At 40.3% G+C, this 23481-nt stretch overlaps 1 protein-coding gene across 1 annotated transcript in view; it reads right to left on the bottom strand.

Annotated features, from left to right (window-relative positions):
- myo10 (myosin X) overlaps positions 1–23481 on the bottom strand; it is a 169334-nt gene that overhangs the window by 75618 nt on the left and 70235 nt on the right. Inside the window, exon 4 of the mRNA XM_084731325.1 lies at positions 9997–10184. Coding sequence (XP_084587451.1) covers positions 9997–10184 — 188 coding nt within the window. The remainder of the gene's footprint in view (positions 1–9996; positions 10185–23481) is intronic.

Here is a 23481-nt window from a genome sequence, read left to right as displayed (position 1 = left end):
TGTTATGTTGACTTTTAGTTTCACACTGGACATGAACTCTGGCATCCTGGGTGAAAGTCAAGTGTCACCTGCACCCAAAAGCAAACTTTGGCTGTTGCACCACATGCAATTTGAGTCTACAGTCATGTAATTTGTCTGCAGATTGATGAAAATCAATATATTTCTGTGTGTTGATGTCACCTCATGTCAGTGCAGCTCAGCTCTCCATGAGTTCATCAGTTTCATCACATTTCCTGCCCAGATCAGCACATCACGACTGCAGGACCTTGACTATATTTCTCTTGGTATGATGCATCTGTTGTACTCTGCCAGTATGTTCTGCACTTGAGAATCATTTTCATGGATTCAGTGATTGTATTTTCTTGTTGTGTGTTCAGTGTTGCAGCCTGCAGAGTTGTTTATTGAGGCTTCAGGCACCTTAAACACAAACTTTCAGACAGTGACCTAAAAAAAAAACATGGACCGTGTTTGTTCAGTCCAACAAAGCACGAGAATTCAATATGACCTGTAGATCATGAACAAAGAAAACACAAAAACTTTTGCTTTCAGGCACTAAAACTGGTCCTCACTTCCTCGTGAACGGCTGTAATGCGAAACAGATCAGCTGTGATTCTTGAGAGGCAATAAAACACACAAAAACAAATACCGATGTTAGTCACAATCCAAAAAAAGGTCCAGATTCAAACAACTGCTTGTCTCATGTTACCTCTAAAACTAACATGTGTCGATACGAGTCCTTCCCATCATGCTCTGCTCCTCTGCTGTGTTGCATTCCTTCCTTTGGTCACAGTTTAGTCTAATTATTAATCTGACTCACAGTGCAGATAAATCCTGCCAAGAGAAACCTTCCCAGGTATGTTTTTAAGCGTTTTTGCTGCAGGGCTTTTGTGACCCCCAGATGCCAAAGTAATTAACAAGACTGGAGAGTCTTGAGTTTGACCCCGCGTCCACCTCTGGGGTCAGGAGGTCAGGGACAAACTGCTGGGTCCGGGGACTGTTGGCCGTGCAGGAACTTTGTAATTTAATCAAACCTGGGGTGTTTTGGACACAACGGCAGCCAGTCAAAACAATATCAACCCTGAAATGTTAATTTCTGTAAATGAAAAAGTCTTTGAAAGGGTTGAGATAATCTCAGTGTTTTGGTACAGATCAAAATGTTTATGTGGTCCTGGAATCAAAAACTGCCAAGTACCATAAACTGGCACTGACTGTCGCTTTTTTACTTGATGAATGAGCTCAATTTTTAAGCAATAACAGGTTTCAATGTTTTTCACTTGCCCAAAGTCAATTTTTACTTGCCCCGTGTAATTGCTTATTTATTAGCGCTTATTATCTTGTTTAGTCTGGTTGCAATGTCTATAAAATGTCCAAAAATAGTGAAAAACATCTATCTCAGCTTTTCAAAACCCAGGTTGATGTCTTAAAACGACTTGTTTTGTCGGGCAAAAATCCCAAGATACTCAGTTTAAAATAATAATCAAAGAAAATCTATAAATCTCCATATTTCAGAGGCTGACAACAGCATTTTCTCCCAGTTTTGCTTGAAAAATTACTTCAACAATTAATCGATTATCGAAATAGTTTAACTCTTTTACTGAGCGAGTAAGTTGCCAGATTTACTTGCCCCACATGGCATGTTACTTGCCCCAGGCAAGTGGGCAATCCTGATTGTTGAGACCTAACAGACAAGAAGCCTTTAAAGTGTCTTAGAAAACTAGAAAACATCTATAATCATCAATAACAGTTGTAAGTTCTTGTGCAGCTGCTTGGATTCACACAACACTGGACATTTGAGAAGTTTGGCTTTGACTCAAAAGATATGAACTGACTTGCTCAGATGCACATTTTTGCTGCGTGTTTATTTCACAACCCAGTTGGGAAAACTGAGATACAATATTAAAAGATTAGACCCCGAATAGACCCTGAAAAAAAAAAAGAAAAAAAGATGCAAACTAGATTTAAAAGCTCCACAATTAGACAATCTTGGTCAAACGGAGGGTTTTGAACAGAACCACCTGCTTCTTGTCAGAAGTGGAGGCCAAAATGTGTGAAAAATAGCAAAATACAGCTGGTGTCCAGAAATGTAACTATAAACCAGCATAAAAGTGGCAATTACCAACATAAACCACCAACATGTTCTGAGCAGACGCATTACAAACACAAAACGTGACGTAAAACAGCAAATAAAGGAACAAATTAGTCAGTCCAGCAGAGTAGGCATGATGGGAAATGTGGGCTGTCGCTATAATATTTTACCAAACATTACAAACTGGAGCAGAAAGTCTGAGAGCAACACACTCAAAAAGTCAGATGAAAAAAAAAGACGTAACTACCGTGCACAGCGCACACACAGCTGCCAATTCATTATTATAGCTTCTAGTGAAAAAATGCCTCACTTCAATCAACTGATCAATAAATAAATTACACACAACAAAGGAAGGAACATCTGACCATACTAATAAATCTAACAATTAACACAAAACACACAACTGACTATTAAATTAATCTGCATCTATTTTGATAATTGTTTAATCATTTTGAGACATTTTTCAATTAAAAAAGTTAAAGTTAAGTCTTAAATGTGAATATTTTCTGGATTTACTCCTCTCTGACAGTATAGGAGCAATATAGGAGCATCTGCAGAGATACGACCATGAAACAACATTATCTTCTTCCATTTTGTAACACCTAGTCCTACTTCTTATTTAGTCGCGTCTTATTTTGGTGAAAGTAATGCAAAAGTCATGTAATGCATTGCTCTTAACACCATGTTCACTACTCTGCTGCTGTAACAGCCTCCACTCTTCAAGATTCAGTCTTTCCACCAGGTTTTGGAACCTGCAGCGGGGAGTTTTCTCCCACACAGACACAGTGTGCATCAGTCCAACACTGATGGTATTGATAAGCTCTGACTCACAGGGAGAGTTTCAGTTCATCCCCAAGGTGTTGGATGGGGTTGACGTGGGCTTTTGTGCACACCAGTAAAGTTCTTCCCTGCTGAACTGGGAAACCATTTGGAGCTGCCTTTGGGCATGGGGACATCGTTTTATATAGTATTTGGACAGGAAATGGACAAACTTTGTCTGATTGATCTGCCATTGCTGAAACTAAGAGGCCCAAATCAGACACAGACCAAACACAGGGTATTAAAGGTAATAAAAACATGCAAATTAGAAGTCTGAACCTCCTGTTTATTGTTTCGTTATCCAGAAGAAAAATCTGCCACGGTGGCATTAGCTGTGCACAATAATGGTTTGGAGGTCTACCAAGAGTTTCTTCGTTGGTGGTTCATAAAAAGTTCTTGCTGAAATCTGCAGCAAAAACACACCGGGGGTGGGGGGGTGGGGCGTTCCATTAAAATCATGTGGCTGGATGCAGGCAGGTATCCGCATCAGTGAAAACGCAAAGTGGCATTCATGAGCATTAATGAGCAGATGCCTCGTGTTAGAGCTGGTTTCTTCCTCCTCCTCCTCCTCCTCTTCTTTTTTACACCAGCTCCCGTTTCATTCGCCTCCCTCTGCCTGGATCTGATTACCCACAATCCCTAAATCCGACGAGAAAGCTTCCTGCCTCGCCTGAAAGTGCCAGCTTGCAATTTATAGTTCTTCTTACACAGCGGAGTGATCTTTTCTCTGTACGGGCGGGGGTGCTGCCATGTTACATGTTTTATGACGGTCCGCTGTGAGATGGCTTTGGTGTTTTTGGGAGACCATCAGGAGAAGTGTGTGCGCGTGCGTGTGTGTGTGTGTGTGTGTGTGTGTGTGTGTGTGTGTGTGTGTCAGAGATCGTTGTGAACCAGACCACGTACCGTGGCAGCTGGGCAGGACTGTAACTCAGTGTTAAAGTGATCCTCCACCCAAAACTTAACTTTAGGTATCAAACACACAAACTTTACGAGCTTGAAACCTGGCTGTGAAAACTTTCCAGTTTGTTAAGTTTCTAGCACACGTTACTTTGTAAAAGTTAACTTTACAAAACAAAAATCCAGACATTTGCAACTTTTTATATAAATATATGAGAATATGTGAGGAAATAATCCACTAATTAAGTTTCTTCAGAACCTCCACACTTTGGTTACTTGATGACACATGAATCAGCTCCATTTGCTAACGAAGACTGTGAGCTGTAAAGATGCAAGAATTAGTCAATTGATCTATTAGTTGATTAACAGATAATTATTTGGCACCTACTTTGCAAATTTATTAAAGCTATAATATGTAACATTTCTGTATCATGATGTCTGAAAATGCTAGACGTTATGATGTTATACATTTTGTTGAGTTGTGTACTTAGATTATTGAATAATGTGCTTTTATTTGCAATAATTTCTGGGAAACATGCTGAATGTGAAACGGCCCCCTAGTGGCAGAACTTATATATTGTGCATTTAATTGTTTTTAATTTTTTTTTTAACCAAAAATGCTGACTTATTCTTTGTTTCCAGCTCCTCAAACATGCAGATTTGATGCTTTTATAAGTCATTTGTAGTAGTGAACTGAATCTCTTTGGGTTTTAGGCTGTAAGTTGAGAAAAAAAAGATATCTGAATAAATCTCCTTGGGCTGTGGGGAATTTTCCACTATTTTCAGATGTTTCATGGACGAAACAGTTTATAGAGTAATCTAAAAACAATTGACAGACAAATTGATACTTAAAATAATTGTTTCTTGCAGCTCTAGTCAGATGTGGTTGAAAACTTAGGAAAAAAGCTGGTGAATGCGTCTTTGAGATGAGAGTTTTATGTCATATAAAATAAAATAATAACACATAAAGCCAGGATTCAATTTAGCCTGTTATTGTTTTTGTATTTTTTTGGAGGGACTCCGTCACGAAAGCAGCGGCAAGTTTGGTTTCTTCCCCAACTTTCTCCTAACTTTCCAATTTAAAAGAGGACTTACAAGAAGACTTTGTGCTCTGCAAAGTCCAGGTAAAAATCTACATATTTTGTGACAAAAATCAGTAAAAACAAAACAATGATGAGCCAGGATTGAATCACCGTCAGTTGGCTGAGAATAACTGGGGTAAAAATAATTTGTAAAGTGGTAATTTTTTTGTTAAAATGTACTTGTAATTGACCTTTGCTTGATCAGGGGTCTGTGTTACCTTCAGGGCTCAGTGCACCCTGAACCCTGACCAGCCTCCGACCCGATGGTCACTCAGCAGTCGGCCCACACAGTCGGGCAGCAGCCCTCAGGAAAAACATTTGGCAGTGAAAAAAAAAAAGTGTCACTGCTCCACCCTGCAATTATTCACAGCCTCACACGGCCATCACCCACCGCAGCGAACCAGAGGGATCAGTGAGACTCAGATTAACACAAAGTCTGACTTTTTACTGTTACGGAAACTTCAGAAACAACATGAAACCCCTGCATGTCCTCTTTGTTTCTAGAGAGAATAATCACTGATAAGTTCATTTATTAAAACAGTCCTCCTGTTGAAATGCCAGGGTTTTAGCCAAATTTCTGTCTGAGACCTGATCACCTTCAGGCTCAAGCATCAAATTCATTTTTAATAATAACCCCTTTATCTGTCAGGGAAGATCTGCAGAGCCTTTAGACTTTTTTTTTTGCAGCATCATCCTGCTTCATATTCACTCAGCAGCAGCTCTGGTGCAGCTGGCGGTTTAATGCCTTGCTTGAGGGCAACAATTAACAGCTAATTACCAACTCAGAGGCAGTAAAACTGTAACAGAGAGTAAAACCGAGATTTAAAAGTGACACTTTCACTGGCTTGGGGTAAAAAAAAAGTCAAAGAAAAGTAACATTCAAGCACATCTTATCTTACATTCTGTTCTAACAACACAGTTTTATAAAATTCAGCTAAAAACGGATTAATTATTAGTTCATTTAAATTTTGTGTGAGTCTGCTTCATCTGTCCACTGTCACCTCAGTGCTTCCTCATGGTGAAAATTCTGACCACTAACAGTCTAAATCTTTTCTTCATGAAAAAGTGCTCTGAGATATCTTCTGTTATGATTTGGTGCTTTAAAATAATTTTGATAATTTATATAATGTATTTATACATTATATAAATTAACTGCAACAAACTATGCCAAATGATGTGCAAAAATTCTTACTTTAATGATTTAAAAAAGTATTGAACTTATGTATTTTTTGAAAACTTTTGCATACTTTTGCTGTTCATTCTGTGGAAACTCATTTTTAGGACTTGGAAGAAGCCATGCGATGCCTCCTGTCTCGACATAAACACCTTTATTTCCCTGCTTGCAGGTTTATGACCAGTTGAACAGTAAGTCGACGACTCACGGCCCAAACTGTCCTGTTTCACTGTCACAAACAGTCCAAAGATGAAATGTTCAACCTCAAAATCATGCAGATGCTCCGATTTAGAAGAGGATAATCAACCCTTCCAGTGTGTGTCTTGGGAGGCTCAGTGTGTCATTTACTTCTATTCTAACAGACAGTAAACCATCAGGTTGTGTTTTAGCTGAGACAACAGTTAAAGGTCACGACTGCGGTCTGTGGTTTGTCCTCTCTGGCTTCATGTGCTGCTCGCTGCTCTCATGGAAAAACTACGCAACCAAATTGGTGTTTATCTTTTTCTTGAAGCTACAGATTCTGTGGTAAATTAAGTGTTTTCATAAACTCCCTCGCCCTAAAAACTGGTTGAAAATTCTGTGGCATAGTTTGAAAAATATCCAAGAATCGTCTTTTTGAAAAGCGAGAGGAGATGAGAGCGCTGGAGCCTGGAGGGAAATGTGCCTGTTGCAGCAGGAATCAGCAGGATAAGAACAAACACAAAGCAGATCCGTGGCAGTGATACGTCTGTGAGAACAGAATGGCAGCATTGTGTAGCTCGGAGGCTCCTCCAACGACAATATGACATGTTTGTGTTTACGCCTCGCTGTGCGCACTGCGGTGCATATTCTTCCCACTGACCAACATCCTGCCAGACAAAAGGGTTCCTGTGCCCTGAACAGAAGCTCGAAGGCAACTCAGACCAGAAGACGACCGAGGGAACATGCGAGGTGAGACACAAGAAATGTGAATTATTCTTATTATTTACTTTCTAAAATGATGCCTATGACAAATTCTTAATTATTTGGGCCTTCTTATCAGTTCGGCTAATGTTATACCTTAAATCATTGATTTCTTTGTGTGAAAGACATCGTATCCGTCTGTCCATCTTGGCTGGACTGCTGTGTAGGATTTAGTGTCAGTGAAATAGTAGATTGCAACCAACTCATCTGCCAAGCGTGTCGAAGAACCTACTGTGGCCGCTAAACTGTCGAAAAGCAAAAGATTGCATCTACAGCCAGTGATACGGTTTGCAGAGACATGGCCTGCCCGGTGGGCCGTGTGAATAAAAACGGCTCATTCTAAGATAACAAAAACTGTCTCAGGTGATGCACTAATGAAAATTTTATTCTGTTTCTGCTGATAGATCCTCTAAATGTTGCACTTAATCTTAAAAAACAAGCAGGCATTCAGTCTTTGCAAATGGAAATGATATAGCTACGTGTTTATTTGCATATACTGTAGAGCAGCAAGTGAGATCCAGTCACAAGTTGTCACTGAAGACACGTCTGGAGACAGTTTTAATACCCAGGGTGAACTGACATAACAAGAGCTGTCTGCTTGTGGTTCAGATCACCCAAGATGCATGTGAAACAGACTTTCTGAATTTCTTCCACTGATTAAGAGAACTGGGGTTTTGACTTTAAATGATGTTTAATAATCATGTTACAGCAGAGAGCTGTGCGTGATACGGCCATGTTTTGTGTTTTGTGCAGTTTTCCTGCGGGCTCGTCCTGCAGACGAGGCCACCTACTGAAACTGATCAGTCGATGCTTCTGGCTACAATAATGGACGTAAACTGAAAATTCCCATTATGTTGTTAATTATTCATTAACAATGAAAGCACGACCATTACTGTTCACTTTCTGCTTCCTTCATTGACTCAAACCAGCTTACGTTTAAAGGCGACATGTGTGTCTCATTACCCACAATGCCGGTGAAACCGGGCCAAACGGGGCCGTAAACTAATGCCAGCTAATTGTCAGAAAACTGCAACACTTGCGCCTAAAGCAGCGACTCCCCGCCTCCTAACCCTCCACACCTCTCAAGCTGGGTGCTTTTATCTGATTCTGATTTAGTTTTAGTTTGACAAACTCTCCATGTTTGTGGAAATATTTGAACTTAAATCAGTGTGTAGCAGAGAGCAGCGTACTTAGTTCTCTTAACTTGTTCTGTACTTCTTATTCTAAACTTATACTCTACGATTCCTACCTTGTTCGTACCTTTTATTTATTTGTATTAAACTGATTTAACTTTAACTCTTTAACCTTTTAAGTTTTTATCTTCTTGTATCACTGCACATCATCAAATCCTGTGTCTAGGCACAAGACAACAAAGATCTACTATTGAACTTAAACTACCAGTGTTGGGTTAAGCTTTCTCTGAGCAAAGGTGGTTAAATGACAGCTTGGATTTCAGAAGTTTCCAAAAGTTCAATAGGTTTCAATGTGCTGCTTCTCATGTAAACAGCGTGATGCGCTAATCTTTGGTATCTGAAGCTGCAGAAATGGGACACTCCACTTTGTAGCAATGAAATTATATTTGTTCAAACGTAGAAAATACTGATGAGATATCAGCCTCTTGTGACTGATTCACATTAAAGAATATGTCTCATGAGTCAGCATGCATGCAAGAGTTTTTGGGTGAATCACCAATCACTGGATGCAATATTGGCTGCTATCAACTTCAAATAGCATGCAGCATCACAGAGGCACTTAGGGACCCGTCCTACAAGAATACGGTTTAGTTTGCTGACAATGATTTGATAAAAAAAAAAAAAGAATCTGCCTATGCAGAAATGAATAGAATATTGATGATTTTACATCTAATTATTAAAAAAACAACAAGAAAGGAATGACAGATGTATTTCATTTTATAACACCGAAAAGTGGTAGAGACTCTCAGGAGAGTTTTTTTATTATATGATTGTTTTTGTGCAAACATTTACTCGCCAGGCTGATGGGTCGCTTTCCAACATTTACTCTCCAAACAGTAAATATACCCTCATTTTGTGCTTAGTTGGTGCTTCATCATCTGATTGGTTCTCATGATCTGTCTTCATAACACTCATCAAACTATTCAGAGTGCATATTGATTGAAAACAATCAGAGCACCTTTATCAGTGTAACTGACAAATTAAACTGAAAGTGACTTCTTTTATTAGATTTATTTTGTTCTTACATAATTTGTTGTGACTATTTTTCTGCCGTGTCTCTGCAGGAATGTTTGAAGTCCGCTGGCCCTTTATACAGGAAACCTCGATGACCACAAACACAACAGTCCCCACAGAGTCAAACACTGTGATGTCCTCTGCATCCGCTCTTTGCTGAATCTGAGGGGTGGGGTGGGGGTATTATCATTTCATAAATGTAAAAATAACTTTTTGACGTCTCTGTCCGTCCGCTAAAAACAATGGAGGATGTGAGGATGTGAAAGTCATCCAGCTCAAATCAAAGAGGAAGGATGTGAGGAAGGAAGGAAGTGGACAGAGGATGGAGATAGTAACTGTGTGTGTGTGTGTGTGTGTGTGTGTGTGTGTGTGTGTGTGTGTGTGTGTGTGTGTGTGTGTGGTGGCATGTAGCGCTCAGATCCTCAGAGCTGCAGCCAAACAGCCCAGGGGACTTGAAACTTGTTCAAAGTGTTTGGCACACTGCGGGGAGAGCCATTAAACGAACTGAAGACCACCACAGTTTATTCAAACGGCCAATTAGAGGGCTCGATGTAACCTCTGACAATACTGATATCCTGACTGGGCATTTGCCATCAAATCAGAAAAAGTTAGGAATAAACTTCTCATAATGACAAAATACTTAGATTTTTATTTTTGTTTTTGTTTCGGTGTTTTCCTGCCTCCTTGTGGCCAAAACTTTTTTACTGCAGTGTTGAAGTTTTAATTAAACTTCTGAAAAATCAACTAAAGAGATTCTGGCGAATCAAAGCAGCTCTTAAAATCACATACCTGATGAGGACACACTGGTTCTGCAGCCTCTTCCACAGCGAGCGGTAGCACTCATTGGCGATGGCGAAGATGTGTGGGGAGATTTCACCGAGGTGGTGCCGGCTGTACATCTCCACGGCTGGCCGGTCGTACAGGCCGTCAAGCTGCTGGTAAGGGTTCACCGCCGCCAGGATGGAGCCGATGTACGTCTGAGGGTCAGAAGTATAAACATGAATGAAAATATCAGTGCGTACAAAATATAAAAGAGGAGAAATATTCTGACAATCTCAATACCTGGAAACCTGAGAAGGAAATACACATTTTCACCAATGCAATGATGTGAACATGTGCATCATGTTCATGTTAGCAACAGCCAAACTTAAAGTTTGAGATGGATGAGGGAAACATGAAAAAAGTTGATCAAAATGGCCAAAAGGTATACAAATATAAATCAATAATGTATTGATTATTTATGCATAAGATGCTTAGACAAAAAAGTTAAGTTTGAATCATTCCTGAAGGTTTATAGGGAAATACAACATTATTATTGACACTGTTATACGACAGAGAATCACTGTAATGTTCAGATGCTGTATCCCTTTAAAATGAGTCCACTGCAGGTCAATGAGCGGGACTGTTTGATGGTGAAATGGGTGAAGATGAGAGGCTTCATGGGTCAGGTAAACTGATTGTGTTAGATACCTACATAAAGAATGGATGATTACATCAAAATTAGTGACAGGCCTGCACTCACAAGACAGATAAACAAAAACTGACAACACATCTGTTAAACACATGAGATTTCATCATGTTGAAGGATTATTTTATCATCTTGTGTCTCCCAGAGAAGACAAGTTATATTGACAAAGTCAATATTTCCTGAGAAGTGTTCCTTCTCCTTACTCTGCTTTTCTTGGAAAAATGATTTCACTGAATGACCAGAAGTGAAATACTTTGGTATTTGCAGCTATTTGATTGAATCACAAACATTTAACCTACAAAGTATCAAAACCAGACAGGATGCCACTGTTTTTCCTTTCATCCTGCCCGTATCCACCTTTGTCTTCTTAAAGATTCAGTTTTCAGGAGCTTATGAAAACTTACTTGCATCCCACGACACACACCAACTTTTAGACTTTTTCTTTGCAGGTGGAAAGTGACGAGACGCACCTTCATGCAATACAAGTCGATGGAGAGAGGTGAACCAAATCCTTTCCTGCCTCTATACGTCATTACTTGTCTTTTAATAATGGATGGTCAGAGCCAAACATCTCTGCTGCCCGTCTTTGGCTCAGGTGGAAGTGCAGACGGGCCAAAGGCGACACATAATCCAATTTCTCGGACAAAAGCACAGAGTCATAAAACCCATATTAAGCTCCGCAGAAGGAGGATGACAGCAAACATAACAAGCATCTGAACACGTGACCTCAGTAATGCACAAAATCTCCTTCACCACCAGTTCCACTCAGCCTGTTGGGAAAACTCAGCAACACAACATTCAACACATTTGACCTTTTGCTTTGCTTTTCACCCCCCACCCCCCACCCCCCAAAAAACTGCACACTTTCCAAACCAGCTTCAGATTTCAAAGTTCAAAGCAAAACAAACCAAACTGCTGAAATAGAAGCTTGTGAAGCCAGAAGAAGTCTTGGCAGCAGCTTCATTGCGGTGGTGACTAATGGATAAATAGGCAGGCTTGGAAAAAGGCAGTGGCACATCGACATGTTGTATCTGTGAGAAAACAACCGGGTATTTCTACCGCTGGCCTCGGCTCGAGAAGCCGTAAAGGTCACGGCGGCATCATCTGGGTTCTCACAGTCACTGGGGTTGTGCAGAAAAAAAGGTGATGCTGTCAGAAATGCTCCTCGTCATCGTCAGCGAGGAAGGTTTGAGCAGTTGTAAAGGTTAGAGAAGCATTAAGCTTTTTTTTTTTTTTACATTAACTTGAGCATAAAAACAGGGATGCTGTCAAAATCAGTGAACTCTAAAAGGTGCAGCATGAAGGACATTTTCCATCTTTTAGACATGCTCACTTTCCAAGAAAACAATCCTTTCTCAAATGGCTTATCTATAAAAACCAGAAAGAGTAAAGGTGATCCACAGGTTACAGATGTTGCGGTTTACCTCTAACAAGCACAAAGTATTTTTGTGCACAAACACCACAATGACACGTCCAAACTAAAACAGTTTTTCCTCTTTAGCCCTGTTGGATTACAGTCATGCTCCTGCTCTTACTATTAGCTGACTATGAAAAACTCTAAATATAGAGAAGGGCAGAAAAGGGAAACACACCAACAACATCTGTGTGTTTAGAAAAAAAATGCAAGCGGAGTATTTGAAGGAAGTGCGCTCACCAGCAGCATCTAGACAGCATGTTATTTACTCCTCTTGGATCCCCTGTGGTAGATAAAACTTGATGAAGTACCCTTTAAGGTGCCTTTCCAGTGGACAAATGTTGTAAAGTTGTTCCCAAACACTGGGTCGTGACCAATAGATGGGTCACAGGAGCTTTTATTTGGGTCACCGAATAAATAAAAGATTATCAAAGAAATTCTGAAAATTTAAGATTCATATCTGCAGGTCACCTTTAATAAAGTATTTAAAATAATGTATTACATCTGTGTACATGCTTATGAACTATGCTAAAAATCCTGATGAGAAGAAATGAAAACAGAAAGATGCCCTGTTAACATTAGAGCTGCGACAATTCTTCAGTTATTAATGAAGCATTAAATTAATCCCCAACTATTCTGATAATTGATTAATTGGTTTAAGTTGATTTTTAAGAAAAAAAAGTCTAAATTCTTTTGATTGCAGCTTCTTAAATGTGAATGTTTTCTGGTGTCTTTACTCCTCTCTGACTGTTGACTATTGTCTCAGACTTTGCTCAACATTTTCTGACATTTAATGGACCAAACAACTAATCGATCAGTGAAAAATTATTGTCACATTGATCACTTTTTGAAAAATAAGTCCAAACGTGTGAAAACAGGTGGAGTGCACGGATGTGCGTATTTTGATTTGGGTCACGATGGTTTGTCTTTTTTAAAAAGTGGCTCCCCTGAAAAAAGGTTTGGGAAACATGGCTCTAAGATGCCCCTGATGTGGAGAAAAACTGCCCTCTAGGGTGCCCTTCTACTGGACAAAACACAATAAAGTGTCTCTTAAAGTACCTCGACGGCATCAGAATATTAAATTAGAGGTTTGAAGCGTGGGGCCACTGATCAATCTGCTGTATTTGAGGAGTTGGGAGTGAGAATGGACTGGTATAGACACGTCGGCTCAGACACCACGGTCCTATTCCCGCCATCAACACGTGTCATTTCTTACTGGAGTCTTCATGCTCATCTTTATCAGCTTAAATACAGACAAAGACAGTATTTCATGATCAGTTTCCTAAAGACAAGAACATTTTTGTCCATGCACCTTGGACCAAACAGTGAAGATCTTATTACAGCAGTGCACAGTGTTCCCATAACCGCACATTAGGACGTGAGTAGAGGCTGATGCCTGGAGGAGGAGGAGATGAAATGCATTTAGGAGAAAGCAACAGACATTTTGGTCTGCAGAGCATCTCTGTCTCCCCTCTGCAGCCACACGACTCGACTCAGTCTTATCCTGTTCATCTCTGTAACGACACAAGACGACATCTGAAAGCAAACAGTGCCGTCAGTCTTCTGTCAGTCACAGTTTCTGACATTTTCCTGTTTGTTTTGCTTCTTTTACCAGATATTTTCTTTACATCTGCAGCTATTTATGATGTTTTATTAGCTGTAATACAGTTAGTAAAAGTGCTAGTCAAGTTTATTATATTAGTTTGGAGCTTCAAAGTGTTGACTCCTGCTAAAACAAGCAGATAAATTAAAAACAGAAGAGTCTCTTTCCTTATTATAGAGGTCAATTAGAAAAGGTTTGCAAACACTGTTTAGTTTGGATGAATAAGAGGAGGGGGACTAAACGGTTCTTTCTAACATTATTCTGCCATGCCTGAGGTGAAACCGTGTGCAGCGCTCTGAAGTGGAGAACTCAAATTACAGCCATAATAAGGATAATTAGGTTAATGGGCATGCCGATGTATAGGGCATGGAAAGAATATCAGCAATAAAATCACCCTGCCAACGTCAGGTTTCAGCCGAGCAGGTTAGTTTGTTGTGGAGGTCAGTGTGTGTGTGAGAGCCTGAGCTGTATGGAAATACTTAAAGCCAGAGACCCAAGATTATGAAGTTCACTCAGCTTTTAACATCAAAGATCAAACCTTTAGTTTACACATGTACTTCAGTCTTTAGCTTCAGTCATTACATGCAAGGCAAATATTTCTCTTTTGTGTTTGCAGAGGTTGTATTACCAGGGTGTCACACAGTTTGTTCAAACCACGAATGTTGTTATTCCGCCTCGCCGTTCTGTGTTAAACCTACAAACACGTTTTCCTCCACAGTCAGAGTCAGAACAGAGGTGGCAAAATTAAGGGGATTTTTTTTAATATTCACAGACATGAGGTTCTCAAAATGTGGGGGAGATGGGACAAAGTGTTTGTGCCAAATAAAAGAAAGAAAATAGAAGAAAACTAGGTCTGACCAGCCTGGTCTAAAAAAAGCGCTTCATCAAAACAAGTACAAAGGTGGCACCAACCAACGATCTTTCATGTGGTCCTGTTGGTCCTTTTACATAGTTTTCATTTTTTACGTCTTTTACATCCCGTTGTGTCTCTCACATTGTTTGCACCCCATTACATCTTTTAAGCCGCATTTGTCTGTTTATATCTTTTATGGCATTTTTGTCTTGTCACATCTTTTACATCATTTTCGTCTTGTTGCTTCTTTTATGTCGTTTTCTTCTCTTATGTCTTTACATCGTTTTCATCTTGTTGCGTCTTTCACGTCATTTTCATTGTGTTAAATCTTTTACGTCCGATTTGTCCGTTTATTTGTCTGTTTTATCTTTTATGGCATTTTTTGTCCTGTTATACCTCTTATGTCATCTTTTACATTGTCTTGTCATGTCTTTAATTTCGTTTTGTCTTGTTGCTTGTTGCTTGTTTTCTTCCTTTGCGTCTTTTACATTGTTTTCATCTTTTTTTATCATGATACGTATCACACTGCCAGATTCTAGCAAATACGAAGTCCGACTGAGCTCCAAGCCCACGGGTTCCTGCTGAAAATTATATATTTAATTTTCAAAAAAGGTTCCAAAAACAGCTGGACACTAGTTTTTTTTAAAAATGGCATACAAACTATTTTCTATATGTATCTGAGTGTTACACATAATGTTAAGAGAAAAAGCCATTAAAACCATCAGATCACCATGAACCAGCCCCTTCAGATAAAATCACATTCCTCTTTCTAACTGATGAAATTAGTTTACATGTTTGAACTTTCCCTTCCTGTGTTACACCCTGACTAAACACCCTGCATACACACACAAAAAAAAGATCAAATGACAGAGCTGGTACACTCCTTACAAGGTAAGACAAGGTCAGAGAAAGTTTTGCTGATGAAGAGGTCTGTGTGGCATCGTGATCCACCAGACTCCCTCCGGTACAAACGTCTGTATCACCCGCTCCGTGTTGCTAATTAAAGTCCTGACACTAATCTCCCCTCGCCGCCATGCACACGGCCTACTGACTGACTGACCTACATTCTGCCTCAATGCAAATACATTTGAATGGCAGTTGAGGTGACCGTATTTACATGACAAATACTGGCTCTGACTATCCTGCCTGTGCAAAGCAGCAGGTGGGGGAGAAGGTGATGTTACAGCGATGTACAGCGGATCATAAATCATCCTGTGTGTGTGTGTGTGTGTGTGTGTGTGTGTTATCTCTCAGACAGAGCAGAGTGTAAACACTGCAGGCGGCTCTCTGCTCAGGTGAAGGAGGAGAAACGTCCGTCTTCCATCTGCAGCGTAAACAGTTTTCAGCCGGACTGATCTCTGTCTCTGAGGCTCTCGTGCATCGCTCAGCTCGTCCTGTGAATGTCTTTGAACGTGCTCATGTAGAGCCATGTACTGTTTGGGATTCTGCTCGAGTTCTTGTTTATGGTGTCTGACGAAAGTTGAGCCCGTTAAAGAAACACGCTGCGACTCAAACTCAAACACCTTGTGACAGATGTAAGAGGCGATCGCAAAAAAGTTATAGTTAAATGATTAGTTTGTTGACTGATTAGCTGATCAACAAAAAATGAAATGGCAACTTATTATAACTGATTATTGAAGCAAAAACATTCGATGGTTCTAGCTTTTTAAATGTGAGAATAAGCTTTTTTTTCAAACATGTCTTAAATTAGCGTAAACTGAATATCTTTGTGCTTTAAATGTGATTTTTTTTCACTATTTTCTGACCTAATGATGAATCAAGAAAACAATCAATTGTAAATATATGGACCAGCTCTGTCTTGAGTCACAGACTGAAACTATAGTAGAAGAAGAACTTGATTAGGGACGCCCTTGAGGGAAATAAAAATTTTTTCACTCCATTGTTAATTATTGTACACACATGCACGTGTAATTTGTGGGAGAGGCAGCAGAGTGATGGATGCTGCCCAGAAACAGACGCCCTGAACAGCTGGGGGTTCGGTGTTATGCTCAAAGACACCTTGACAGTGTGCAGGAGGTGAACTGGCACCTCTCCAGCCACCAGTCCACTCTGTTCTTTTGGTCCGAGCTGGACTGTCCTCTCGGTAGCTGGTTCAAGGACTGAGCTACTGGGACTGAGCTACTGCCGTGGCAGCTGATCCCAGTCGGGTGTTTTGCTGTTAGTAGCAACAACTCCTGGTAAAGTTTTGTCGCAGCGTAACTGAAATTTTTTAAACTTTCAGTCTTGTGGAATTTATGTGCATGTTTATTGTTTTGTACTTTGAATGAAAACTTGCTGTTGATCTTTTCCTGCTTTGTGTCTTCGCAACATAAAGCGTAATTACTTGACAGTTATTTCTTATATTTAGCTATGAACTTTCCCACCAAGAAAAAATGAGAAAAGACACATGCACTTCAGCAGCAGTCTGGAGGGGGGCGAGTTCACATGAGATGGTGAGTGTTGGTAAGAATTTAAAAAAAAGAAAAGAAAGAAAGCTTTGGGTAAAGTCCGGCCACACGTTAACTCGATGAATTACAACCATTTGGACTCAATTAGATCCCCCTCTTGCTTCATCCTGGTAACAGTTTCCATGGCAGCACCCTGGCTGAGCGCTAATTGGCTGCGACTCTCATCAGAAGCCCCGCTATTGGGTGATGTGATTAACGGCGGCTAACCCGTCCTCCATGTGTGGTGTCAAACCTTTCGGAGTCATACCACAGAGGTGACGCAAGAAACATGATACCCACGTTTACATTGTTTGTCTGAGGTTTTTAACCTGAAGAATTTACGACAGTGGACAGTCAGTTTTACATGATTTCAGCAGTAAGATGCCTGGTACTGATATTTCAGCCTGGAAGTCACCAAGAGGATACTGGGTACAATTTCTAAATGAAGGCACAAAAACTACACGGTAAGGTTTGTGCAACAAAACTACTTGGAGGTTTAGGAAAAGATAATGATTTAGGTTAAATAAATATTTGTTAACATAAGTTAATGCAGCAACTTAAATATGTCCAGAAGTCACCATACATTGATTTCACATGGGAGAGGAAAGTCTTCAGTTTGTTTGATCCTCCATCCACCCCACCTCCCTCATATGTGGACTTTCTCACGCTTTATACTTCATCGCTTGACTTCAGCAGCACATCAAAACCTAACTAGAGGCGTGCATCCAAAAATGACAGTAGAAGGACACCGACAGCGTCTGAGTTTGATGCACAGGGAAACTGACTGAGGCGCTGCATTTGACGCGATGGGAGCGAGAACAGGCTGCCAAAATATGACCAAGTACACTACTTCTTTGTTGCAGTATCAATGACCTCAAACCTCAGAAGCATGTTTCCCCATACTTTGATTAAACTACGATGGTCTGGAAAATATAGTAAGTGTACAGAGTGAGGAGAGGATTATGCTGCAGGAATGGTTTTTATGTATGTTTTCATACTTTTTCTTCCCACCATGAAAGCTTTGTCATTATTGGATTAACTGTTACTGGAACCTATTACAAATTGTAAATTCTAGCTGACCACATTGGTCTCTGTCAATGAGTTACTACAAACACGGTGACAGGGATGTACAGAGGGCGAGCGTTTGATACTCGAGACAGATTATGAGTACAACACCTCTTTGACATCATTTATCTTATATTCAACAGATAACACCCACTGACAAATGGCAGATATATGTGGTCAAACTGACCTCAAGTGAATCTTTCAGTCTGTGACAGATAGTAACTGAAGCTGCAGGGACTTGATGTTTATAGAGCGGCGTCAGTCACTGCTGATGGTGTAACTGTAGAACAGAGGGAGGAGGCATGCAGGCACTCAGACTGGTCCAAAAACTAAGATCTCTGTGAGACAGAGCCAGATAAATGCGCTGAGAGGGAAATGAAGACCAGATGGGAAAAAAAAACGAAAAAAAACCCCAAAAAACTGGAGGATCAGAAGCAAAGCGCTCGCCAACCTGCCTGAGTGACGGCAGGAAATGTAAAGAGAGGGGGAGCGAGGAGGGGATACGAAGCAGTCACTGAGTTACTGTGTCACCAACACAGATTCCTGCACGTTTGTTACACTTGGCGATTAAAGCGATCCTGATCCCCCGTTTATGTTTAATATCGCTGCTGAGGGAACGGAAACCACACATCTGCTAAACTCTGGATCTTCGCGAGACCTGAGAATGCTTATTCTCTCAGCGGTGACCATTTATTTCTGAAATGATGCAATGGCAGTTCTGACATCTTTCCTGGGGACATGAAACCTTCTCAACACATCATAAATTGTGGCAGGTTTTGATTATGGCAGAGGCAAAAAGGAATATATTGAGATTCCGTTTTTGTTTCCTGACTGGAGGACAGTTTTATCTTACAAATGAGAAAAACGATGAGTAAGATAAACTGCTGCAGTGTTTTGTTTTAATACTAAATAACATTTATTAGGTTATTCGTGCAGATTTCTGTGGTTATAGCGCGCCATATATTTTACTCCAAGTAATAATTTTCAACTTTCATGCTTTAATTTCAATGCAGTTTGAAAAACATAAATTAAGTTGAATTTGTGTTGATATGAAAGCTCTTACTGGATGATCTGAGTTTGCACTTTGCAGTAAGGAACCAAAATTGTGCAGCAAGAACCAGTTGTGAGCATTAACATATCATCATCTTTTGAGCTGATGGTGAACAGTTGCTTATTTTTTTACACCCACCAGTTACAAAGCAACATTAACATTCATTTGGAGTCAGATTTGTGTCCACCTAAGTCCAATATTCACTCTCTTTTAGCTCAGGTTTTGGTCTCCACCCACTCCTGAGGGAAACATCTGGCTCTTAAGCTGCTAAATGCTTCACTATATTCACCAACTAGTCTCTTAATTTTTCTGTCGGCTTTTCGTCTGAAAGTGACACACATATTTACCTACATCAATCATTAGCTAGGTAGTTACATCAGATAGATAATGTTAGCAAAATGCTAGCTAACTAGCTAGCTAATCTAGATCAACAGTTATCTAGCTAGCTCACTAACATCAGCTATCAGATGTAAGTTGCAATTTGACGTAACATGTGACTATATATGTCCTGTTTGCAGGAGGCGATACTAGCCAATCGGAGTCATGACTTTGCTGTCCTGGGGGTAAAAAAATACAGGAAACAGGAAAGGAGAAAGTTGACAGAGGTTCCACCGGATGCTAAGCTTGCTCATTTGTTATTGGGGGTCAGAGCAAAAAGGGGTGGGACATAAGAAGGGTCATGTGTGTACAGTAAACTCAAATTGAACTCTTTCTGGCACAGGAATTTCTGTAATCTGCTCATGTCAGTGAGAGCCTGTGCAAAATCTGCCAGTGTTTGTGCTAGAAACACAAAATACACAACCAAGTGCACTGAACACGCTGACTGCTCACATGACCACACGTGTTCACGCCTAGTAAACACACAGCAGCATGTATATATATGTCCATTTTGTACTCCACTTAAAAATTGACACCTGGGCTTTGAGTTTGATTCCCATATTTTTATTCAGGCTAGAAACCATTCAGACAAGCAAAAAGCTCTCAGGAAAACAGACTAGTTTATCACTTTGAGAAGACGTAGGCTCTGCAAAGTTTTATCTTTGTGTCGTTATTTTCAAGGCTCAGATGTGAGACAAAACAGCAAATTCACACAAATCAATGATCATAGCTGTAAAAATCAGAGATCCTGCAACCAAAATGTAATCATCTGCATGTCCACCAGATTCCAGACAAATCTGCTTCTTTGTTAGCCAAACATTTTAACAAACAACACATGGCTGAATAACCTCTGCCAAAACTTACCATAATTAGCAAACCAAGAATGCTAAAAATGGTGAAAAACACTTTATACAAACCGCAGGTGCCATGATTTCTTTTTCTCATTCAGCTAATGGCTAACATTTTATTTCAAACACGTTTCTATTGTTAAAAAAAAAAAGTCACAATGTCTCGACAGGACAATATCCACCTCATGCAAATCTGGCCTCACAGGACGTGACATAAGCACATAGTGTTTGTATACACAACCTAAAGGAAATGACATCAGGAGAGTTTTTGGTGAAGCGTGAAGCTCCGTTGGCCAGACGACCGTTTCTCCACATCTGACAGTAATCAGGACTCAGAGCTGGACGACGGCTTCAGCTCAGACCTCTGAAATGTAAATGTATCTCCCACACATGCACACGTTCTGCTTTTAATAACGACTACAGTGGCTTTGTGCTTCAGTGTGTCTAAAGGAATGTGTGTGTGGTCTGTAAGTGTGTGTGTGTGTGTGTGTGTGTGTGTGTGTGTGTGTGCAGTTTGTTTGTACAAGCAGACAGATGAGAAGTTTAATTGTAAAACTGGACACCTACTGTGGAAAAAAAGTGACATGAAATCTAACTGAATGACTGAAAACACTGCATTAATTGGATTTTTAAACTGTTTTTCGATAAGATTAAAGGATCAAATGAGGTGATTAACAGGTTACTCATTCATGGGCAAGTTTTACCAATTGTAATCCAATTTTAAGTCAACTTTCTGGATAATCAGGATGGGCTCTACATTCCAGGTTTGTGCTGCCGGATACACTGCACCTCTCAGTTACGAGCTGAGAGTTTGTGGAAGTGGAGCAGCAGCTGGCCGCTTCAGTCTGTCAGCGCTCCGGCAGCAGACCCAGAGACTTGTTAAAATAAGCCGAGCGAGTCACGAGAGCGACTCCGCTCTGCGCTGAAACTGACCGAGTTGGCAAAGATCAGAGCGTGCAGCAGATCTCACGAGTGTCATTGAGTAGTTTGTCCTGTGAGAAGCACAGAGCAGCGCAAATTTTCCACTATCTCTGCTAATCTGAGCTCTGGCATCTTTATTCTTTGCTCAACGAGGCCTCATATGTGCTTAAAGGTATAGCTTGGGCTTTTCCAAGTGCCATTTTGTGAGGTATTTATCCATCAGCCAGAGTATTACCTACAGTAGATGGCAGCTGACACGCCCCCAGTTTGGAGAAGCCGCAGGAGCACCAGTATGGAAGCTAAGTGATGTACTGCTGTGGACAGAGTAAGCAGCTAAATGTGTTTTGGCCACCTAAAAAAGGGCCCACCTAAAAAAAATCATTATCAGTTTACACTTTATTTAGAATATTTTCAGCACTTTACCTTGCTGTCAAACAGTCTTTTCTGAGAGGAAACTGCTGTTATATAAGTCAAATATCCCTCTCTCCAAAGCCACCAGACTCCATTGACAAAAACAGTAATTTTACCTCACAGAAAACATCAGTTGTTGGTTTACTTCTGCCTTGACCAGTTATTTTGTTTGTGTTATTGTGTGACTTCAGTGAATCTGACCTAAGCCTTTAAATGACAGAAATCACACAATAACACAAACAACTTAACAAATAGAGGCAAGGTACTGCTTGTACCCTGCAAGGTAAAATGACTGTTTTTGTCAATGGAGTCTGGTAGTTTTGGACAGAGCTATTTATGGTTCAGTAAAAATATTCTAAATATAGCTTCTTTAGGTGTTGAACATCATCTACTGTTGGTTACATGCTGACTGTGGATAAGTGCCTCATACAACCCCACCAAAAAACTCGAACTATCCATTTAAAAGTCCAAACAGATCATCTGAGAGTGGCTTCTGAAACAAAATGACTCATGAGAGTGGTTTATGATCTGCCATCTCTATTTACAGTTTGGGTAAGTTTGGGCAACTAAAGCTACTTGGTTAATTTCTGAGAAGGTTTATGGCCTTACTTTGAAGAAATTGATGGTGACTGTTGGTAGGAAACAGCACATTAACTGCAGTCTCCCATGTCCAAGTCAGACACTTTGTCTGTCCAACATCCAACCACACCTTCACAGCTCAGCTGTTACACAACGCAGGATGTAAATGCAACACTAGGACATAAATCTCAGCCTCAAACACAGGTACCCGTCCGAAACACCTAAAAGACCTCACAAAAGGGTCAAACTGTTGACTGAAAAACAAGCAGCAGATTGAAAACACATCGATCAGAGCTTCTGTGTTTGCTGAAGGCTGACTCTCACGAGCCACTCGACTCTGCACGGTCATGCTAAGTCACTCTCAGGGAGTCGTGCTGCACAGGAACAGTGATGAAGGGTCGGTGTTCGGTTTGCAGCTGTTTGTTTAATTGAAAAGTTAAGTTGCATATTAGTAGAAATGAATGAATGTATGCTTGGCCAGCGCAGTGCTTTGCTGGAAGATGTTACGTTGTGTTCTGGTAAAAGTTGAGCCTGGTTCAACTTTTTTGTCATTTAACCCTCATTTTTATTTTTAAAAAGAGATTTGTACAAAAATTATTCCAGATGTTTCAACTCTCCCTGTTTTTTTAATCCCTTTTCAACACTCACATTCGCACTCGTAACCCTGCACGTACAAAATTAGAGCAACTGTGTGCATCATAACTTGGTAGCTGAGTTTATAAAGTGCATTTCTTCATTGCATTTGGAGCTCCAACTTGACAATCATACTTGATAATCAACTGACTTCGATAATCAACTGATTATCAAATTAGTTAGCGATCAGCTCAGTAGCTGAGTTTGTTTGCTGGAGGCACATCTGCTGTGTCGCCAACCGACTCCTCAAATCAGTGAGGAGGCTGCATTGTCTTAATGCAGGACTAAAGTTTTTCTGAATGCAGACTTTGAGCTGTAAATTGAGACAAATTACCCAGTAGAGGAATTTCCTGCCATTAGTTGATGTCATACAACATATGAGATACAAAAGTTCCTGGTAGGAATGAAAAGTTCTTGATTTGACCGACCCCCTGCTGGGGTGAGAGAGACTGAGAGGAGTGGAGGTGTCGAATGCCCAGTTGAGTGTGTGTGTGTGTGTGTGTTTGTGTGTGTGTGTGTGTGTGTGCAGATGAAGCGGAGTTGGGAGAAAGATATAGATTGGGGGGCAGATGAAAAAAGAACAGCGTGTGATAGAAAAATGAG

This window comes from Lutjanus erythropterus, chromosome 12, assembly GCF_056507025.1.
Source record: "Lutjanus erythropterus isolate fLutEry1 chromosome 12, fLutEry1.hap2, whole genome shotgun sequence".
Taxonomy (NCBI): domain Eukaryota; kingdom Metazoa; phylum Chordata; class Actinopteri; order Lutjaniformes; family Lutjanidae; genus Lutjanus; species Lutjanus erythropterus.
The sequence above is the reverse complement of the archived record's forward strand: the minus strand, read 5'-3'. Positions and strand labels throughout refer to the sequence as shown.